Source organism: Aedes aegypti, chromosome 1, assembly GCF_002204515.2.
Source record: "Aedes aegypti strain LVP_AGWG chromosome 1, AaegL5.0 Primary Assembly, whole genome shotgun sequence".
Lineage (NCBI taxonomy): Eukaryota > Metazoa > Arthropoda > Insecta > Diptera > Culicidae > Aedes > Aedes aegypti.
In genome coordinates this window covers 53,390,355-53,414,202 of record NC_035107.1, presented here as the reverse complement: position 1 = coordinate 53,414,202, position 23,848 = coordinate 53,390,355, and the positions used below count along the sequence as shown (strand labels likewise).

The window sequence follows — 23,848 nt, the reverse complement described above, 5'->3', positions numbered from 1 at the left end:
TCCATAGTCGGTATCAATATGGTATAACGACTTGGGGTACAACCTTCAACACATACCTTAAAGACATCCAAGTTCAGCAAAACAGATGTGTTAAAGCAATATTCAAATTGGATTACCTGCACCCAACAAATCAGCTTTACAGCACCACTGAACATAATATTCTACCAATACAAGGACTGTACATCATGCGAACAGCCACGATAATGTTTAAAATCCTAAACAATCTCAATCTGCATCATAACTGGAACTTTAATGCTGCTGCACATCTCCATCAGACTCGATATGCTCATTTGCTGCAGAGAACTGGCTTTAGAACGGAAGTTGGAAGAAGAAGATTTCAAAATTTAGGGCCGGCAACATACAATCGATTACCAGAAGAAATCAAGAGTGCTCGAACGATTCAACAATACAGGCGTAACCTTATACTTTATATAAAATCTAATATTGATCAATTCATTGTTCGATAGTATTTATGTAGAACTTTCTCTAAACTGAATTCAATAATGTAACTCGACTAATGTAAATAGCTATTTCAATAAGCTCTAACGTCCCTTTTAAGGAACACTAGTTCGATAGGGATTGTGAGTATTATTCTTATTGCTTTATAGAATGATCATAAATAATAAATAAATATTTATACATCAAAAAAAAAAAAGAAAACTACCTTCAATGATCCATTTCCATTTTTGCGTTAGGGTTTATTCATAAATTTCATAACGCCAAAAATGGCCATTTTTGACACCCACCCACCCCTTCGTAACGCATTTTGTAAGAATATTTTCCGAATTTCGTATGAACTGTAACATCTTGAAGACACCCACCCACCCCCTTCAGCGTTATGAAATTTGTGAACAAACCCATAGCGCTTCCCATATAATTTTTAGATACATTTTCTCTTAGGTTGGCCAAAACTTGTGCTTCTACCCTACCTAGGAAAACAGAAATTCGTTTTCCCACGGACTGGAACGGGCAGAAAAATTCAGTTTTTGTATAGATCGCGTGTTCAAAGCAGCAAGCTAAATACGTTCATTCTGTATATGATTTTTGGAGAGAACAGTGCGTCAGTTCGGTCGGTTCGATCTTAAAAAAATCGAATACCACAAAGGATAAGATTTTTGATTATTTATTCCACTCACACAATTTGAAAGAAATTGGAGTGCTTTTGCAAAATAACCTCTATTCGTTCCACCCCGGGGGACAAGAAATGTTGTTTCCCTAGGTATAACTTTTTTGTTTCTAAGCGGAAAGATTTCCGGTTTGTTGCAGTCAGATATGGTATTCTCATGGCATTAATGCACTGGTGTGCAATTTTATGCCCTCATTGAGAAGCGCATGTTTTTACCCGGTTACCACGTTTGATGTAACCAGTAAATGAAATAAATTCTCCCCTGCCTGCTGATTTAAATTTTACTTGGGGAAGGTGGCCAAAGCTGGAAGGATGCTATTGGCAGGGCATGTTACAAGAATGCCGGGCAGCAACCCTGCAAAGATGGTGTTCGCGTCGGATTCGGTTGGTTAAAAAAGGCGTGGAGCGCAGCGAGCTAGGTGGGCGGATAAAGTACGTATCGATTTAGCGAGCGTGGATCAGAACCGAGGATGGAGAGATGCGGCCACGAACCGAGTACCGTACAACCCCGTTAATTTGAACGGTACATCATGCAAACCATCGGGGTTCATTTTTAATTTGAACATCTAGTCACCCTGAAAACGTGTATCTGGTTACCTCTTTTACTGTTTTGTTTTGATTCTGCGTTCCGTTCCACAGCGTGCCATCTCACTTCACTCCGTTCCACGAGCTAAATGACGTTTGAACCATTTTTAATCAGAACGGTGTGCAAATTAGCGGGGTACAAATTAAAGTGTTCAGATTAAATGCGGTCAAACCAACGGGGGTACCCGGTATTGTGGCGTGAAATTGTTGATTCAGTGTTATGTGTTTAGGTAGATGTTAAATAAACCAATGAAATGAATGGGGAAACTAAAAAGCTTGTTGCATTTAGACACCAATCCGTCTCATTAAATGCCGTTTCCGTATGAGGAAAACAAACAAAAATATCCCATTTTTGATCTTGTTGCTGGAAAGGCTGGCACACCTTTCTATAACAATCTTGAACCGCCCCCCGATTTCATTCCCAGCATCATCCCCTCAGTGGGCAACCATTCCGCAGGTTGACAGCCGACGTCATCTCAACCGCACAGGGCCGTGCAAGAAAACTGCGGGAAACTGCAATAATTACACATCAACAGCTCGCTCGACTGGCAGACTGCAAACGAGACGTCGTCGGACACGGAATTTTGCTCTTCGAGTCTTGAGTGCTATCGCCTGCTGGAAGGAGAAAGTCTGGCTCCCGTTTGAAACAGAGGGTTTTCCCCAGTAATTCACGTGCAATTCCGGACATTCTGGCCGGGAAGGGATTTCCGGCTCCGTGCGCTTCGCTGGTGGTAGGTTTTGTTTGGGGCATTTTGTGCAATTCGAGAGAGAAACGAGTGCTTCACTAATGATTGTGTGTTTCTTCTTTTCTTGGGCTTCCGATGGTGGCGATTTGGACACGACTCCGAAAAAAAGTGAGAAAGATTGTGAAACGATTCGGGCTTGAGAGTGGTGGGATCAGATCTGAGTCAAGGACGAATAATACAGCCAGTGTGTTTAAAAGGAGAAGTTGCCACACAAGAGGACAATCATGAACATACCGAACCAATATCTGGAGAAGACTGAAGACGTTGCGGACCAGGTGAGTTAGGGGAGAGTGGGGCGAAGAAGCGTCGCAATGAGGGAGGGTTTAAAGGTCAGCGGGTTGTGGCGGCGACGGCTCGACGAAATGCAAAATATTCGCCTCAAAAAACATCAAGAGGCAGAGCTGCCAGACCAGGCGGAGAAGGGATCTTCAAGAGAGTGCTCAAAACCCGAATTAAACGAAAACGAAACATGAAAAGTGAAAGTTCGAGGTCGTTTGTTAGATTCTTGTTTTAAAGTCTGGATGGGGAGTGTAGGTTTAGATAACTGGTTTATGAAGTTTGATTCGACATCGTCATTTTTTACGATGACTTAACTGATAATATTCTTCTCATTGGCATTACGTCCTCACTGGGACAGAGCCAGCTTCTCAGCTTAGTGTTCTTATGAGCACTTCCACAGTTATTAACTGAGAGCTTTCTTTGCCGAAGTTGCCATGCTCGCATTCGTATATCGTGTGGCAGGTACGATTATACTCTATGCCCAGGGAACTGAAGGAAATTTTCATTACAAGATCCTGGACCGATCAGGAATCGAACCCAGACATCATCAGCATGGCTTTGCTTTGTAGCCACGGACTCTAACCACTCGGCTAAGAAAGGTCCCTAGGGGCCCAGATAGCCGTAGTGGTAAACGCGCAGCTATTCAGCATGACCATGCTGAGGGTCGTGGGTTCGAATCCCGCTGGTCGAGGATCTTTTCGTAAAGGACATTTTCTCGATTCCCAGGGCATAAAGTATCTTCGTACCTGCCACACGATATACACATGCAAAAATGGTCAATCGGCAAAGAAAGCTCTCAGTTAATAACTGTGGAAGTGCTCATAAGAACACTAATCTGAGAAGCAGGCTTTGTCCCAGATGGGACGTAACGCCAAAAAGAAGAAGAAGAAGAAAGGCCCCTAACTGATAATCTACTTAGTAGGGTCGATGTACCAATAGCCGCATAGCTAAGAACAAATATTCGTATAAAATCGAAAAATAACGCTACAGCGTCATTATTTTTACATCATCTGAAACCTTTTATCTTGGTGTTGTGGGAAAAAATATGAAAACTATGAAAACTCATATGTTTGTATTTATTATCGCTTGTGCCACTATAGGAATACATGTGCCTATAGTAGCACTATTTCTAATTTCTGTTCCTATAATGCCCATAAAAGCATAACTGTCCCATATGGATTTTCGAACCAACACCTTTTTTCGTCTCAACATTTATGTTTTAATGTATACTTTACTGTGCATATAAAAATTAACATACTTTGTTTGAAAAGGTGGTAGAAAAATATGTAGCCCATATTGAAAAATAAAGGCATAACAGTCTAACATCACGGCGTTGGCAAAATGCTAATCAAAACCGTAATTTTACAAAACTTTTATATTTTTCCTACAAAGTATGTGTCAAAAGCTTTCGTTTGATGTAAAAATAGTTCCTAATTTATCAATTATTTCGTATAATAAAAAATAGTTTCTCTCAGTAGTGCTTCTATAGGAACAATAGGTTTACTATAGGCGCAAGGGAGCTTAAATTTTAAGCAAAACTAATAATTTCGATAATTTTTGAACAAAATCAAGCTGTGTATCAATGGTACTTAGATAAACAGCTCCTGACCTTCATGTCAAAAAATGTTTTGAAAAGATTTATAGCAAAACGGCCGTAAAAAGCCACTAGTGCGACTACAGGGGACTGTCCACTAAAGGAACACCGACCCTAGATTTAACTTCTTCGTTGCAGTTTGAAATTTTGTCGAGGTCAGATATTATGCGATATAAATATGATATCTGCGTTTTTCTTAAAAGACAAGAGAGAGAATCTCCTATTTGTACATAGGTCCTTTAGTAATGTTCAGCGAGAATTATTCTTGGTTCGGCCGAGGACTTTCTCAACATTTTGTAGTTTTTTTTAATAGGGGTGATTGGGGTATTATGAGCCACCTAAAAACAGTACATTTTTTTCCACTGGAGAGCGGGGTGTCAAAAAAACCAAAACCGACAAAATTATTGACATTTTCGCGTCTCCTCTAGGCGAAAAAAATGAACAATCCTCAATGCATATTTGGCTGTCGAGAGCGAGATGTGGTACTGTTCCTAAAAGCACAAGTGAATATGTATATCAGTGGTTCTCAACCTTTTTGTAGCCGTGATCCCCTTTAGAGCTTTACATACGTCTCGCAACCCCTAGGGCTCATTCATTTGTGGTGGCAACACTGCCACCGTTGATGTATGAAATCAGTTAGAGTGACGCAATAAACGTGTCGTGTTGTTATTCTGTACTCGTCGCAGTCTTTATTATCTTTACCGTCCGAAGTAATCCGGAACCACCGAAATCCCCATATTGGTGACCGCCGACGGTGAAAGTATCGAATTCGCGTTAAATACGGAGTGAAAACAAGTGCTAAACATGACCGAAAATCAGCAGCTACAAATCGTCAACAATCAGCCACAGCCAGCAGCAGCCGCTGCAGTTGCTGTCAAATTGCCGGAATTTTGGAAGTCGGACCCGGCAATGTGGTTCGCACAGGCGGAGGCACAATTTGCCTTGGCCGGAATCACACAGGACGTCACGATGTTTCACCACATTGTGGCAAAAATTGATCAGTCCGTGATATGCCACGTCACGGATCTGGTGAAAAATCCTCCGGCTGCTGACAAGTATGCTGCCATTAAACTTCGACTAATTTCCCGCTTTGAATTGACGCCACAGTCACGCCTCGAACGTCTACTGAACACTTGCGATCTTGGCGATTTACGGCCAACTCATTTGTTGGCAAAGATGCAGGAGCTATCAGCAGGCTTGAACGTAGATGAATCTCTGCTAAAGATGCTGTTTCTACAACGCCTTCCAGCCAACATCCGCGCCGTCTTAAGCATCCACGATGGAACACTGGCAAAAATTGCGGAAATGGGTGACAAAATGATCGACTTGTCCCCACCAGCAGCAGCTGCCATCAATGTTCGACCAGCACCATCGTCCAACGAAGATCCGTATTCACAGGAGAGTCTGGCAAACCAAATCGCAGCATTGACCGCTGAAATCCGCCAGATGAAAGCTAAACCACAACGTCGCTCCCGGTCAACCTCTCGGAATCGTCAAGCATCTGGTGTAAATAACGTATGCTGGTACCATCGCAAGTTTGGCGATAATGCAGAGCAATGCCGCAGTCCATGCAATTATCAAGCGACAAAAAACTAGGCAACCGCCCACCTACAGTGAATGAGGTGGGCGGAAACCAGTTGAGCCGCCGTCTTCGCATTTTTGATCGCACTTCCCATATCCGATTTCTCATAGACACAGGATCGGATGTTTCGATTATTCCAGCAAGTACCAGAGAAAAACTCCACGGCCCCTCCGCCTTCCAGCTACACGCTGCAAATGGATCCACGATCAAAACGTACGGAAATCGTTTTGTTACCACGGATCTAGGGCTGCGTCGCCGATTCGCATGGAATTTCCTAGTCGCCGATGTAACCACTGCTATAATTGGTGCCGATTTTTTGGCCTATTTCGGCATTCTAGTAGACCTCGGAACCAATCGGCTTATTGACGGGAAAACGAAACTGCATTCCACTGGCGGAATTGCACAAGCCACGGTACATGGTGTGACCACGATCGATTTCAATCATCCTTTTCGCGATTTGCTGATTGAATACCGCGAGATTACCACACCACCAACTATGCGATCCGAAATTCAACACAATGTGACCCATCACATCCAAACGAAAGGTCCTCCGGTGGCTTGTAAACCACGCAGAATGGCGCCAGATAAACTGAGGGCGGCAAAAAAGGAGTTCGAGATGATGTCGGAGATTGGAAAATGCCGTCCATCGAAAAGCTGTTGGGCGAGTCCCTTGCACTGCGTCCGTAAAAAGAATGGAGAGTGGCGTTTCGTGGGGGACTACCGAAGCTTGAATCGTGTCACTATTCCCGATCGGTATCCGGTTCCTCACATCCATGACCTTTTAAACAATTTTTTGGGTAAAAAGTACTTCACAACCCTGGACATGGTACGAGCTTATTACAATGTTCCAGTTGAAGAATGTGATATACCAAAAACAGCCGTGATTACCCCATTTGGACTGTTCGAATTTACGAGAATGCAATTCGGGCTATGCAACGCCAGCCAGTCCTTCCAACGATTCATGCATAGCATCTTCGGAGATTTGGACTTTGTAATTGTTTTTGTCGACGATATTTGCGTTGCTTCCGCTACCGAAGAGGAGCATCAACTGCACGTTCGGATAGTCTTCGATCGATTACGGAAAAATGGACTCGTGTTGAATCTCACCAAATGCAAATTTGCACAAACGGAAGTAGATTTCTTGGGATACCGTGTGAATGCAGAAGGTGTGAAACCAGAACCAGAAAGGGTGTCTGCAGTTACTGAATACACTCAACCCAACACAGTTAAGGAATTAAGGCGTTTCCTAGCTCTGGTGAACGGCTACAAGCGTTTTCTTCCTGGTGCCGCTGAAATACAAAAAGTTCTACAAGAAATGATCAACGGGAATCGCAAAAATGATACACGAAAGTTGAAATGGGACTCAGCAACAAAAGCGGCGTTCGAGAAATGTAAACAAAGCCTGGCAAAAGCGACATTATTGCATTATCCGGATAGTTCAAAACCATTGGCATTAATGGTCGACGCTTCAGATATAGCTGCGGGGGCGGTACTACAGCAGTACTCCAATGGCATTTGGCAACCTCTAGGCTTCTTCTCGCAAAAATTTTCCGCTTCTCAAAAGAAATATTCAGTTTTTGGTCGAGAGCTGACGGCGATGAAACTCGCCGTGAAATATTTCCGCCATCTGATTGAAGGTAAGAATTTCACTATTTTCACCGACCACCGACCTCTCACTTATGCTCTTGACTCAAACTCCACACACTTGCCCCATGAAGAACGTTACTTGCAGTATATCTCAAGCTTTACAAGGTCTATTAAACACATAAGTGGAAAGGACAATTTTGTGGCAGATGCCCTATCTAGAGTGAACTTAATAGCTCTACCATCCGTTTTGAACTTCGAAGATGTCGCTGTAGACCAAACGACAGACTCGGAATTGCAAAAACTGCTAACGAGCAAAACATCCTCACTTCGATTAGAAGCCAAGAGCATCGGCCAGTCATCTAAGCAAATATATTGCGATATTTCAGGACCCGGACAACCACGACCATTTATTCCGAAACTTCATCGTTCGAGTATCATGCATGCTATACACGATTTGTCTCATCCTGGAATTCGTACAACTCGGAAGCTCGTATCCTCCAAGTTCGTGTGGCCATCGATGAACAAGGATGTTTCCCAATTCGTTAGATCGTGCGACCGATGCCAGCGCTCCAAAATCAACCGTCACACTCAAGCAGCCTACGGGAATTTCGATGTTCCTCGTGGAAGGTTTAGTCATGTTCATATCGACCTGGTTGGACCTCTACCACCTTCTAATGGACATCGATATCTCCTCACTATGGTAGACAGGTTTAGTCGTTGGCCTGAAGCAGTACCGCTACCGGACATGTTAGCCGAAACCGTAGCAAAAGCCTTTTGCAATACATGGGTGTCACGTTTCGGCGTTCCTGAAACAATAAGTACTGATCAAGGTCGGCAATTCGAGTCGCAATTGTTCCACGAATTGACTTCATGGCTCGGAACGACACGTAGCCGCACCACTGCTTATCATCCACAAGCAAATGGACTAGTGGAGCGATTCCATCGCACTCTGAAGTCAGCAATCATGTGTGTTGATCCACTGCATTGGAGTGATAAGCTACCTATGATTTTGCTCGGACTACGCACCGCTATTCGAGATGATTCGAACTGTTCCGTAGCTGAAATGGTTTATGGACAACCTCTCCGTATTCCTGGCGATTTTCTTGAGCACAGTACAACTGAAGTTGACCGTTCGGATTTAATTAAATCGATTCGCGATGTGGTACAAAATCTAAAACCGATTGAGAGAGTCAACCACTCAAAGCAACGTGTATTTGTACCAAATGATCTTCAAAGCTGTAAAGGAGTTTTTGTCAGAATCGACACAGTTAAGAAACCATTACAACACCCCTATGAAGGACCCTTCGAGGTAATTGAACGGGGAGATAAGAACATGGTTATATTGATGAAAGGGAAGAAGCAACGGGTATCTATCGACAGGCTCAAGCCAGCATACTCGTGTAATCAACAACTAGATTCCTGCTCAGACACAAAGACGAAAGTTACGCCATCAGGCCATCGCGTTAGATTCTTGGCATAACTGGTGGAGGGTAGTGTGGTGGCAACACTGCCACCGTTGATGTATGAAATCAGTTAGAGTGACGCAATAAACGTGTCGTGTTGTTATTCTGTACTCGTCGCAGTCTTTATTATCTTTACCGTCCGAAGTAATCCGGAACCACCGAAATCCCCATACATTTATTTCATAACGCTGAAATTGGCCTTTTTGGACACCCACCCACCCCCTTGTAACACTTTTTGTATGAATATCATACAATTTTTGTATGGGCCGTAACATGGTTGGGACACCCACCCCCTCCAGCGTTATTAAATTTGTGAATGGGCCCCTAAAGGTGGATGTTCTTAAAATCTATGTTTATGGAAACACCAAATCTCTTGAAATGATTTAACGTCGCAATTCAAATCTCAAGTATACCGAAGTCGTCGAAATTATCGAAGTATGTTTGAGGCGAAATCATGTCTGAAGTAAACAAACGTTTGTGTGGTTCTTTTTTAAAGTGGCGTCCATCCGTACTCCGTCACCAATGCAAATGTTATGAGAGATTGTTTTGCCTAATGCTCAGAGAGATTCTCAGCAAAATAGAAATGGCGCATGGGAGTTTTAGCACACAAAAAGGATGGGTGCAACACAATTCATATTGCACCCGCACGTCTCTTTCAAATTGAACGTGCTGTCTTCCAGCAGCGCGTGCTGCTCCGAAAGAGTTTTGAGTCGCACCCTATCCCTGCTTGTCAACTTTATTAACAGAAGGGAGGATCGATGAAGAGAAATCCATCATGCGACTTACGCCCTTATTCTAGCACACGCTTGAACTATGGAAATAGAGTGCGCTGCTGTCAACTCTACTTCCTTCATCGATTCACCATACACCACTAGGGTGATATCGTCGGCGAAGCAGGCTTTGGAAAATTTAACGATCATTGACACACGAGCCATAATTTCATCCCATTTATTCGCCTACATTCAAGCCTGATTTGCTGCTGAACAGGAATCGCTAAAGAAATTTCTCGCAGATTCCTTGCAGAAATTTCCTACGGCGACTCCCGTTTGCACTGACATTTCTTTTCAACTGCGTACTGCGATCAGAAAAATGAGTTTTCTTCATCGATTCCTTGCAGGAATTTCCCATGCATCAAGATAGGCCAAGAAATTACTTACTTATTTGGCTTTACATCAATTATCTTGATAAAGCCTCGCCAACAATAATTCGCCAATTCACTCGGTTCATGGCCGCTTCTCTCCAACCTCGACTGTGACCCACGCTCTCCAGGTCCTGGTGCACCTGGTCAATCCACCTAGCTCGCTGCGCCCCACCCCTTCTTGTTCCGACCGGATTCGTAGCGAACACCATCTTTACAGGATTGTTGTCCGGCATTCTTGCAACATGCCCTGCCCAGCGTATCCTTCCAGCTTTAGCTACCTTCACGATACTGGGTTCGCCGTAGAGTTGAGCGAGCTCGTGGTTCATCCTTCGCCGCCACACGCCGTTCTCCTGCACGCCGTCCTTAGATCGTCTTTAGCACTCGGCGTTCGAAAACCCCAAGAGCTTGCAAATCCTCCTCGAGCATAGTCCACGCCTCATGCCCGAAGAGGACTACCGGTCTTATGAGCGTTTTGTACATCGTGCATTTGGTGCGGGGGTGAATCTTTCTTGACCGCAGTTTCTTCTGGAGCCCATAGTAGGCACGACTTCCGCTGATGATGCGCCTTCGTATTTCCCGACTAACATTGTTGTCAGCCGTCAATAAGGATCCGAGGTAGACGAACTCGTCCACCACCTCGAAGGTATCCCCGTCTATCGTAACACTGCTTCCTAGGCGGGCCCTGTCGCGCTCAGTTCCGCCAACCACCACACACGAGCCATAATTTCACCCCATTTATTCGCCTACATTAGGCTTGAATAATTTGCTGCTGAACAGGAATCGCTGAAGAAATTTCTCGCAGATTCCTTGCAGAAATTTCCTACGGCGACTCCCGTTTGAACTGACATTTCTTTTCAACTGCGTACTGCGATCAGAAAAATGAGTTTTCTTCATCGATTCCTTGCAGGAATTTCCCATGCATCAAGATAGGCCAAAAAATTACTTGTCAGCAGCGAATCAAGCTTTATACAACACCCATGACATTTATCGTTCGTGGGAGATAACGATCCATGAACATAAACAAGACAGACACACACCACCCACTGTTTGGCGCCGATCACTGTGTGTCAACACTTGTAACATTCGCTGATCCAGTCCCATTCTGATCAAGAAACAGAGGCGAATATTTTCCATTTTCTGTGCTATGTTTGCAACCAAAGGGATGTTCAATGATCCAATAGATTATAATTAGGTTGTTAAAGGCTGCATAAATAGAAAATATGGAAGTTATTACCAATTTTATGCAAAACATAAATCACCAGTATGGCTCTTTACTGTTGCAGTCTGTGAGAGTTGCTGCTCTTAAACGCTCTCGTGCCACGTACCAAATGAGAGAGTGAATGTTTACATTCATAGGGGTCTCCGATTGCGATGTGCCACAAACAGTAACACTCTCCGAATATGGTTCGATCGAATTATTTTTTTTGTATGGTATTCAGTTGGAGCTGCCTAACAGCTTAACTTGTCAAGGCTGAACCCTCGGTCTGGCTTTTGCCAAGTTTCCCCTCTACCAGGACCAATACTCAGACGGACTAGGCTATGGTGCCCACATGAACACTGTTTTTTTATTAGTATTGTGACGTGGTATTTTTTTTTAAATACCCATATTCCCTTGCTTCTGAGGGGCCCAGATAGCCGTAGCAGTAAACGGGCAGCTATTCAGCAAGACCAAGTTGAGGGTCGTGGGTTCGAATCCCACCGGGTTGGAAATTTTCTCGACTTCCTAGGGCATAGAGTATCTTCGTACCTGCCACACGATATACACATGCGAAAATGGTCATTGGCATAGAAAGCTCTCAGTTAATAACTGTGGAAGTGCTCATAAGAACACTAAGCTGAGAAGCAGGCTCTCTCCCAGTGGGGACGTAATGCCAGAAAGAAGAAGAAGAAGAATTTCCTTGCTTCTGAGAAAAGGAAGCATTGTAAAAATCAGCAGCTTCATCAGAATTTTTGAAATAGTAGTGTAGTAGTGTCATAACTAATAGTGTTTAGTCGAAATGGTTTTGAATACTTTGTCATTTAAGTGCTATTTTGATCACTCCTGTCTTTTACGTAAGATTAGAATCTTAAATGTCAATTGTCGCCATGTCTTAACAAAATTGGCTGTTTAGTAGTAGTTCTAGTTAATTTCGTTTTTTGTTGTTAAAAGTATTTATTGGTCATTACGTTCATATATCCTTAAAGAAAAAGGTCACTTTCCTCGTCTGTTCAACAATTTCTCGAAACTAGCATGTGTTCCCTAATGATCGATCTCAGCATCTTACTTTCCATAGTCATTTTATAGTGAACATTTAAGAGTAAAGTTACCTTAGGTTTCTATTACAGTCTCCTACAAGATTCACTTGTCGGTGGCAAATGCAATGCTTCACAACGCCTACTTTCTACTTGTAAATTTTGCGAAAATGAAGCTAGAATTAGATTGTTTATACCTGGGAGGGAGGCACCGATATTACACACGAAATATGACACAAAGTTATTTTGAATTGCAAGAAAACTCTAGCTTGCCACCGACAATCAAGGCTTGATGAAAATCGCTAATTTTCTTTTGTTGTGTTCCTTCGATCGTTCTGGATAAACATGGAAAAAGGGCCAAAGTTTCCAATGCATTTAATTTTCGTTTTTATTGGAAAAAGTAAAATGATGCGTATTCGAATACTTTATATTCAATCAGGATAAAAGGTGCTATTGTGACATTACTTTTGAATAAGCATGAATAGCTTTTCAATCGATTTTTTGACACATTTGATAAAATGCAAAACTATGTTTTAATCAATTACGCGCTTTTATCATGTTTGTCCATTGTTTTAAATCTGGGCTCACAGTGACAGTTCGTGACAGCAGAATCTCGGCTCACCTTGACGTACAAAAATTTCGTATTGGTTTCTCCCTCCCAGGTTTATACCATTGTTACAAAAGAGGTATTTCTTGTTATGGTAATGTAAAAACCATATTAAAATAAGATTGTCGCCACTTATTTCTACTCAGTGAATCTACTAGTAATTTTCCTCAGAGTAATATTCCCTACGTCGAATATGATAACGATGTGTCTAGCTAGCTAATAGTAAGAGTGGCTACGGATCATTCTGGTTAGCAAAAGGCAAACTGAACGTCACCAATAGTATTAATGTCCACTTCGAATAGATTAATCATTTGAAATGGGCATCAATTCTATCAATGACGCAGAATGTCCGTTGGATCACATCCGAGATATTATTGCGTCTATGCCATATGAATTATGACGCGGCTTTAAGCAAAAAATGCCAAAATGTGATACCACCACTACAGGTTACGCCTTTGGTTTCCATCATATGGGCTAATGGATTATGCCCTCCCATCGCGGCAAGGTCGGATGGCCAAGGGGAGGGTTTACTGCTAAGGCTATCTGGGAAAATACCTAAATTATAAGAAGCACTGACCAATCGATCAGATTTTCAGTGTGAACGATTATCGGGTTCTCTAGATATGTGCTCTTGAAAATTAGAGATTTGGCTCCGATGCATCTTCACCCTAAGAACAGTCACGGGACAATTCTTGTCCACGATGTATGCAAGAATCGGAATCTCCGGATGATTAATGATCAGGATAGATTCGGTTCACGCTAGTAAAAATCTCTATACACATTCTTCCAAGGCGTGTGTCACCTCAACAATCAAAATGCATCGCTAATTAATTAGTCAGCAACATGACGACCTGCCGTTTGGCTTTTCACAGCTCAGCAATTGCACCGCAAGCTCTCGCCTAGTAGTTGTATTACCTATATCAACTCTTTCCTATAACAAATCTGCTGATAACGAATATAACGTTACGGTGTACGACTATAGGCACTACGAAGCGACATTGAAAATTTATCGACATATGTTTCCGATAATAATCGCCATATAATGAGAAGCTCAACTGCTATACGTATAGCTTCTGGCTACGTCACGCCCATCGATGTGGATTATCATTTTTAGTTGATTGAGCAGAACTCAACACACGCTGCAGTGACAACGTGTTCGACACGCGTACGCACGACGTATCGTTTGGCGCCCAACGTCACGTCCATGAACCGGTTCGATTCGCTTACGTAAATTTGCACGCTTCGCCTATATAAACAGTCTATATGAATTTGCATAATTTCGTGAGCAGTGCTGCCAGATTCGCTGACATTCAAATCTTGAACAACTATTTTAACTTACCGATATTATGTTTCCACCAACAGGTGATCCGCAAGGGTAAGCACGTCCTGCCACATGTGGCCCGGCTCTGTCTGATTGCGACCTTCCTCGAGGATGGCATCCGGATGTGGGTCCAGTGGAACGAACAGCGCGAATACATGGACATGAGCTGGGGCTGTGGCAAGTTCCTCGCGACGGTGTTTGTGCTTATCAACCTGGTAGGGCAGATCGGAGGCTGCGTGATGGTGCTGGGCCGGCTAAAGGTGACCATCGCTTGCGGCATCCTGTTCTTCATCGTCGTACTGCAGGTAAGGACTCAGACACTCAAGTATGTTATGCAAAATGGCCTTTATGACTAACAAGGCCTTATGCCAAATGGCTAACCCTAAAGTGACCAGATGTGATTGGCTTCAATGCGGGACAAAAAAGGTAAACTTTTGAAAAATATTGTAATACTAAAAAGTACAATGCCGGTTCAATTTTTCCAAAATGACAAAAATTTTCATATTTCCTAAATTGAAACGTGCCAAAATCGAACAACGATTGATTTCATTAAAACTTTTATCACCGTAATAATAACCACGAATTGAGTTTACCTATTTTGAACAAGGTATGTCTCAAAAGGACTCACAGAAACATTGAGATTAATAGTGCCAAAATCAAACGAGCACTGTTTACACATTCTTATTATTTTTTTTGAAGTAATCAAATAATAAAATTTGAAGGGAATTTATAAGATTTTAAAGCTATTTATATATGAAGTTTTAAAATAATAGTAATTTTCTGATTCGCATTTTTGCTCAAAATTTCACATGTGTTTTCCAATATTTAGTTGCATTTCCATAATTTGTTTTGGAAGAGTTTATATGGAATATTTAATAGATGAAAAATGACAAAATAAGATTAAATTTAAATCTGGATCACGTGATATTTTCAAACCAGCATATTCAATGAGTTGCAATCAGAATTTTGTAAGCCTCACATACCTGTTTAAGAGAAATTAAAGCAAAATTGTATGGTGTTTCGAACTAAATTCTTGTTAGAACTTTAGACTGAATATAATCCAAGAAAGAATCTAAAAAAGTATGGGTTAGAAACGGTGATTTAGTTTGCTTAACAAAATCCCAAGAACTCAGACTTTATTACGATCAAAATCTTTGCAGGAATAGAAAAATCATTTTGAGAACAATTTGAAATCAAAAGTAGATTCTGAACAAAATCTTAAAAGGTTTCTTAACAGTGTCAAGAAAAAATTCAGAACCACATCATGAGCTAAAAATATAGTTAATAATTTTAAATCCCAGCCGAGTACGTGGATTTTGTCATAATTTCACCCATAATTTGTCCATCTTTACCACGCGTAACAAGTTAATTAATTTAATAACCATGCGGATTGGATTACCAGACAGCCGAATTATCATTCAACGTTAACCGAATAAGCGTCAATTTATAGTTAATAATATTTTGTCAAGACTCCAGCTGAAATATTTTGAAAACTTCTTCTGAATTTAGTAAATTTTGTTAGGGTTCTGGTAATGGGATGTGTAGAATCAATAAATTTAGATCAGAAATCAGATATTTTAATTAATTTTGAGAACAAACAGAATTAGGCTAAGATTTTGCGTAGATTTCAGCACGAATTTTGTACAAATAAAAACAAAGTTCTGTTCAAATATTGATAAGAATTCTGTTTAGATCAGGATTAGAATCTTCTTTTTCCATGGAAAAAGCCGACCAGTATGTGAAGGCTAATTTTTAATTTCTGTATAACAATTAAGAACTTTTCACTGTTGATGCTTCAAGTACAAAGTTTTTTTATTATCTCCACAATCCGGGACGTTTTCCGGGACGCTTGGCGATGCGGGACAGGTTGCTCAAATCCGGGACTGTCCCGCACAATCCGGGACGTCTGGTCACTTTACTAACCCCCGCACCCAACCAAAAACCATCCACCATTAATCGTCCCTTATTCCATTCGTAGACCATCGCCTACTCGATCCTGTGGGACATCCAGTTCCTGTTGCGAAACCTGGCTCTGATCGGTGCCCTGCTCCTGGTGTTGGCCGAATCTCGCGGGGAAGCCCGTAGTCTGTTTGCCGGCGTGCCATCGCTCGGCGAGAACAAACCGAAGAACTTCATGCAGCTGGCCGGACGCATCCTGCTCGCGTTCATGTTCATCACGCTGATCCGGTTCGAGTTAAGCTTCCTGCAGGTGCTCCAGGACATCGTCGGATCGATCCTGATGGTCCTGGTGGTGATCGGCTACAAGACGAAACTGTCCGCCCTGATCCTGGTGGCGCTGCTGACCGTGCTCAATCTCTACCACAACGCCTGGTGGTCCATTCCGGCCTACAAACCGCTGCGGGACTTCCTGAAGTATGACTTCTTCCAGACGCTGTCCGTGATCGGTGGACTGCTCATGATCGTCTCGCTCGGACCCGGCGGTGTCTCGATGGACGAACACAAAAAGAAGTGGTAAAGCAAGAGCCAGAAACGATGATCCGTCTATCCATCCCCCGCCTCATTGCACCGGCAAATCGTTGATATTCGTTCCGTCATCGTGTGAGAGACAGAGAAAGCTAGAGAACACTGAAACACTATAAGAGAGAGAGCGAGAGACAGCGCGAACGAAACATTTTTTTGATTTGATAGGATTTTTTAATATAAAAAAATATTTTATTGAAATTTTGTATCGATTCATCCATCACACACACGTCGAACGAAATCATCCGGAAAGAGAGGACACGCAGACAACAGCACCACCTAAACGGAAGAACCATCGACTTTGTGATAGATAGACACGAGACAGAGAGAGAAAGAGAGCGAGAGACACTTCCATCGAATGCATGCTAAAAGCGCTGCGCCAGATCCAAGACTACAGACTATTCCCGAACACTTGATGAACGTTGAGTTTTCTGCAATTTCGTATTATGGCCACTAGGTGGGAACATTTATTTTCTGTTTGTTCCGTTGAGAAAAAGAAAACTGTGCATGATGAAAAAGAACAAACCAACTATAATTATTAAGAGAAGGGAAAAGAAAAGTATATTAACTAAATAAAGCCACAAACTGATTAGATTTTTACCTTATACAACAAAAAACCCGAACCGGCTCTCTGTGTCTTTCAATGGTTTTTTCAGTTCCACATTTTTTGCGTCCAACGAACATTTGCCTTCTCTCTTACTCGCGGGGACCCGGTTTCAGAAACCGGGGGTTTCGCAGGTCCTAGGAAAAGTGCATTCCCTCCCAATCAAATTCATACGTCGTACTTTGAAGGAGTCTTCAGGTGTGTCGGTCGGGATTAGGCCGAACCACTTGGAAACTTTAGTTAGTTACTATAATCATCAACTAGCAGTAAATAGTTAACGTTGCAGATTATTATAAATATGAAAATTCAGCTTAATTATTGCGATTAGGTATGTTGTATACTATACTAGCTGAACCGCACATGAATGATGATGCCAATAAATCTTTTATGTCCATATGTCACAACATTCGGAATCGTCTGGATTGGGTATTTTATTTGTTCCAAATTCAAAATTTAGGTTTTCTAGAGACCCCTTTGGTTTAATCATGATTTCTGTAAAGATCGTTCAGATCAAGCTTGTTGCCTTTTCTGTTTCGGCTAATGACCCATTTCGTCCAGTAGTTGTTCTCTTTCTTAGATTCTGAATACATATTAGCCAACTGGTCAGCTTATCCGATCTTATCGTGATGATTTTAGCTTTGAAGTATTATTTCCAGCTATTTAATGCTTTTATGCTGTTGAGTTGCATCCTTAGCTTTTCTCAGCGTCATTCAGGTGTTCATGATAATGTTGCCCTCACCATTCGAGCATCACACGTTTGTCTTGAGATATTCATTTCATTTATTTAGTTAACATCTACACAGATAACACTGAATCAACAATTTCACGCCACAATTCTCGGTTCGTGGCCGCATCTCTCCATCCTCGGTTCTGCCCCACGCTCGCCAAATCGATACGCACTTGATCCGCCCACCTAGCTCGCTGCGCTCCACGCTTTCTTGTACCAACCGGATCCGAAGCGAACACCATCTTTGCAGGGTTGCTGTCCGTTATGAGCAAAGTGATGTTAATGGTTCAACGGTTTATTGGCAAGTGATAACAGAACATATCTAGGGGCCCAGATAGCCGTAGCGGTAAACGCGCAGCTATTCAGCATGACCATGCTGAGGGTCGTGGGTTCGAATCCCGCTGGTCGAGGATCTTTTCGTGAAGGAAATTTTTTCGATTCCCAGGGCATAGAGTATCTTTGTACCTGCCACACGATATACACATGCAAAAATGGTCAATCGGCAAAGAAAGCATTCAGTTAATAACTGTGGAAGTGCTCATAAGAACACTAATCTGAGAAGCAGGCTTTGTCCCAGTTGGGACGTAATGCCAGAAAGAAGAAGAAGAACAGAACATAGCTTTAAGTAACTAACTAGCTTATTCATAGCCTACTAATCTAGGGTTTGCTTCTTAACACCCCCTCTCAAACCTAGTGCATGGCGATGCTTCTTGAATACATCCGTCGGTAAACCTTTGGTAAATAGATCGGCGACCTGGTCCCCGGTTGGAATGTACTGCACCTCGATTTCTTGGTTTTCAATGCGTTCTCGAACAAAGTTATAACGAATGTCAATGTGCTTGAGTCGCTTCTGGTCCCTTGGTTCTTTTGCTATTTGAATACAGGACTGGTTATCTTCGTAGATGGTTAAAGGTGAATCCAGCAGAACTCCAAATTCCGTAACGAGATTACGAAGCCAAACCGCTTCACATGTTGCTTGGCTCAGTGACACGTATTCCGCCTCGGTTGAGGATAGCGACACCGTTGGTTGCTTGCGTGTAACCCATGTCACTGCGTTGCCGAACATTTTGAAGCAGAAACCAGATGTTGATCTTCTGTCATTTATATCGCTGCCCCAATCTGCATCCGCAAATCCAATGAGTGGGACGTCCTTGCTACGATGATAGACGAGCGAGATGTCTTTCGTTCCTTGAAGTTTTTTTTTTTTTTTTTTTTTTTTTTTTTTTTTTTTTTTTTTTTTTTTTTTTTTTTTTTTTTTTTTTTACAAGGGGAAATCTGCAAACAGATCCCCTGAGAAGATAACTCAGGGAATGCGGGGATGACGCACCAACGACGACCCGCTAAAACCAGCCTATGCACTGTGCATGAGCAATTCATTTAGAATTGCTCAAGTGGTGAACAGTGCATCGACATGACCCTTGGACTCAGACCCTCATCTCCCCGGAACCACCTTACGGTATTTCTTCGGGAAGGGACCATAGCCTAGGCAAACTGCTTCTCCTAGCCGACTTAAACAATGAAACAATGTTACAAGGGACCAGCCTCGGCAGGGCTAATCCTCTGCAGCCAACTCTTGGTCGGCGCGCCATAGACGCTGCAATTCTAACATAATGTGAGTGACAGCCGTAGTTACTGCATTCCAGCACTCGGCATCCGCACACATTCTCTCTATAATATTGTCGGGGGACGTGTCCCCTCCGCATGTAGTGAGCATGCGACCTCTCACAACAATGAAACGGGGGCAATCGAACACGACATGCTCCGCTGTTTCCTCTACACCAGCACAATTGGGACACGCAGGAGATTCTGAGTGCCCGAACCTATGCAGGTACTGTCTATAGCAACCATGTCCTGACAGAAACTGCGTCAGGTGGAAGTTCACTTCCCCATGGCTTCTACCATACCAATCTGACACATTTGGTATTAGTCGATGGGTCCATCTACCCTTAGTGGAGTTATCCCATTCCTGCTGCCAGCTTCTGAGCGTTTCCTCTTTACACGTGTCGCGGACTCCTCTGGTACCCCTTTGGTTGAAGCATTGAACATCTTCCTTGATGATGAGCCCGATGGGCGTCATCCCGGCTATGATGCACACGGCCTCTTTAGATACCGTCCGGTATGCACTTGCTACTCTTAAGCACATTATCCTGTACGTGCTTTCCAACCGCTTTAGGTTTCTGTTCGTTCTAAGCGCTTTTGACCAGATTGGTCCTCCATACCTTAGTATGGATAGCGCCACGCTTGCCAGCAGCTTGCGTTTGCTGGCAATTACAGCAGAGCTGTTAGACATCATCCTCGAAAGCGCCGCTATAGCCGTAGATGCCCTTTTACAGGCATATTCAACGTGGCTAGCGAAGCTCAGCTTGTCATCGATCATTACCCCAAGATGCCTAAGGGATCGCTTGGACTCTATGGTGCAATCACCTACCGAGATAAGCGCCCGTTGCTCGGACTTGCGGTTGTTACCATTACCACTCTGTAGGCGTCACCCCATGGACTAGAATTGGCACTCTCGCATAGACTTTCAAAGCATGCCCGTTTTCGACTCTTGATTTCCTTTTTGAGAGCCAACTTTGCCTCTCTGAATGCTGCACCGCGTTCCTCTCTTTGTGCTTCTGTGCGTGCGCGTTGCATTCTTCGTCTAGCCCGAAGGCAGATTGCTCGAAGATTTGCAATTGATTCGCACCACCAATACACTGGCGGCCTGTTCTCTCTAGGAGGGGCTTTTCTCGGCATGGAAGCATCACACGCTCGTGATATCATAGCAACTAGCTCTTCACCGTTTAGGTCCAGAGTGTTTCGTTCGCGCCTCAGGGCTTCAGTGAATACTTCGACGTCGAAGCGCGCTGTTTTCCATCCTCGGGCTTGGGTCGAGTTACATCGCGCTGCCTTCTGCCCGCCTGGTATTATACTATAGCGAATCGATTGATGATCGCTATGAGTATAACCGTCATCAACGCGCCAGTTCATGGTACCTAAAAGGTTAGGACTACAAAACGTCACGTCGATGATCGATTCTGCACCATTTCTGCGGAAGGTACTCACTGTACCCACATTTGCCAACTCTACATTTAATGCGGCCAGGGATTCCAACAATAGCTGGCCTCTTTGATTGGTGCAGCGGCTACCCCACTCCACTGCCCATGCATTAAAGTCGCCAGCTATCACTACTGGCTGCCGATTAGCTAGTTCGGCCATCATCCTGTCAACCATGTGGGAAAATTCCTCAATCGACCACCTTGGGGGCGCGTAACAACTGCAATAGAACACGCCGTTGATTTTTGCTATCGCAAAACCGTCATTTGAGCTAGAGACTACTTCTTGGATTGGGTATCGTCCTGTCGTCCCTATAGCTGCCAGCTGTTGAGACCTATCCGCCACCCAGTTCCCGTTGTTGGCTGGTATGCGGTATGGGTCCGATAATAACACCACGTCAGTCTTGGTTTCCGAGACTGACTGCCAAAGCAGCTGCTGGGCTGCATCACAGTGGTTTAAATTTAACTGTCTTCCGTTTTGGCTGCTTTGATACTCCGCTTGTGCCCGGACATTTGGGTCCGCCCGTTAAGTGTCCGTTGTCTGCTCTGTCGACACATATTAGGCACTTAGCGATTTGCTTACAATCGCTTGCCCTATGGCCTTCCGCGCCGCATTTTCTGCACATCTTACTTCTGTCGGGACCATTGCAATTCCACGACTTATGGCCCTTCCCGAAACACTTGAAGCAAACTTCAGGAGGCTGTTGTATGCTCAGCCGGCAAACAGACCAGCCTACCTTGAGTATGCCCAAGTTCTTCGCTTTGTTGGCCTCTGCGACCGGCAGCCTGATCGCCGCCACCTGGGTGCCCAGCGGGCCCTTTCTAAGGTGGATGGCCTTACTGGCTACGTCGATGTCACACTGCTCTTTGAGGGCAGCCGAGACCTCCGCTGCATCGGTGACCTCATCCAGATTTTTACACTGGAGAGTCGCTTCAGCAGTAAGGGATCTTACATCAACCTCGTCACCAAGTACTTCTTGTGCCAGTTGCTTATAGACTGCACCCTTTTCCTTGGCGTCCTTCTTTAAGACTAGGATCATTTCACCAATCCTAGTTCGCCTTATGCTTCGCACGTCTGCGCCCAATGGCGAAGGTATCGTACAACTCATTTGAGGGCTTTCCAGTGTTCTTCTGATGGTGTATTCTGGAAACGACTGAGGACTTTCACCGACGCACATATATCTGGGAGTGATGACAACATTAGGTACGTAAGGCAACCCGTCAATTCTCGATAGGGACATCTGTATGGTTCCTGATCATCTTGCAGCTGTACCAACTTGGCATTTGGCTCCATCGGCGTAGAAACCGGTTTGCATGATTTCATCCCAAATCGCTTCAACAGATCGAGAACATATTTAGTTTGATTGATGCATAACGTACCTTGCTTTCTGTTGTGTTCAATGCGTAGGCCCAAGAAATGATTCAGCTCTTGAAGATCAACCATGTCGAATTCAGCGGCCAAGTTCTTCTTGATGTGTGATAACTGTTCCAAGGAATCAGACGCATCCACGTATAGAACAACGTAGATGCGGACCTTTTCTCCGGTGTACATGTAGAGGCAGCTATCGTACTTCGAACGTTGAAATCCAAGCTTCACCATAACTTTGTGGAACCGCTCATTCCAGCTCCGAGGCGCCTGCTTTAAACCGTATAGCGATTTGTTGAGTTTGCAGACCATCTTCCCCCTCTCAAATCCTGGCGGTAGCTTCATAAAAACAGTTTCGTTCAAGTTACCGTTCAAAAATGCAGTTCGTACGTCCATTTGGTGTAGATGCAAATTCCTTTGAACAGCAACGGACAGCAGCACACGAACGGTACTCATTCGAACCACCGGAGCATATGTTTCCCGATAGTCCATCCCGTATCGCTGCGAGCATCCTTTTGCGACCAGCCGTGTTTTGTATCGGCTAATCGAATTATCGTCGTTGTATTTGATCTTGAACACGGCATTGCTCGGCATCCATTTGGAAGATCTACCAAATCCCAGGTATGGTTCTTCTCCAGCGATTTGAGTTTATCGTTGATCGCCAGCTGCCATTCAGGCCAGTCGTCTCGCTTCTTTGCCTCGTCGATCGTTTCAGGAAGATTCTGAATATAGCTTTCAGCATTTAATGCAAACGCTCCGTACAAATAATAATCGGAAAATCTATCCGGCTGCTTTCGCTTTCTTTCGGTTCATCTTACTGCTCTAACTTCTTCCTGCTCTACTTCTCCATTTTCATCTTCTGATAATGATTCGTCTTTCTCTTCTTCTTCAATTATTCTTACTTCCTCAACTACTTCGTTCTCAACCGGCGCAAATTCCCTATCGGACACTAGGTGGTCCGACGTGTAGATGGACGCTAATTTGGGTTTCAGTTCTTCGATGATGACGTCCCGTGAGACCACATGTACTCACGATTCAGTTTATTTTGCATGCAATTATTGTTACCCATTGTACATCGAAGCGAAGTATACGTCACGGAATACTTTATGAGTTAAGTTTTCGGTTATGGATAGCAGTGTATGGAATAAAATAAAATTACCAACGTAGAAAGCAGCGATACAAAATGGAAGAAAACAATGCAAAGTTTAGAACATCCGTTATTGTTTTTTTAATGGAGTTCAAAATTGTAGCATTCACAGAGCTTAAATATTTGTCTTTGTCAATTTGGAAATCTTTGTAAGGCTCCCAAAGTATGCTTTTTTTCGTTTGTGATTAGTCATAGCAGCTCTTTACTTCACATTCTGGTATATAG

The 23,848-nt window shown here is 43.3% G+C and overlaps 1 protein-coding gene across 1 annotated transcript; it reads left to right on the top strand.

Moving 5' to 3' along the window:
* Positions 1 to 2,237: 2,237 nt before the first annotated feature.
* On the top strand, positions 2,238 to 17,758 carry LOC5570653 (surfeit locus protein 4 homolog). The gene is made up of 4 exons (XM_001659198.2): positions 2,238 to 2,442; positions 2,567 to 2,732; positions 14,305 to 14,568; positions 16,242 to 17,758. The coding sequence occupies exons 2-4, from the start codon at positions 2,682 to 2,684 to the stop codon at positions 16,737 to 16,739; spliced, it is 813 nt and encodes a 270-aa protein (XP_001659248.1). The 5' UTR covers positions 2,238 to 2,442; positions 2,567 to 2,681; the 3' UTR covers positions 16,740 to 17,758.
* Positions 17,759 to 23,848: the final 6,090 nt, after the last annotated feature.

Coding starts and splice junctions, on each gene's coding strand:
- LOC5570653 (XM_001659198.2), top strand. CDS start 2,682: ATGAACATACCGAACCAATATCTGGAGAAGACTGAAGACGTTGCGGAC. Junction 2,733..14,304: donor CTGAAGACGTTGCGGACCAG/GTGAGTTAGGGG, acceptor TTCCACCAACAG/GTGATCCGCAAGGGTAAGCA. Junction 14,569..16,241: donor TCTTCATCGTCGTACTGCAG/GTAAGGACTCAG, acceptor TTCCATTCGTAG/ACCATCGCCTACTCGATCCT.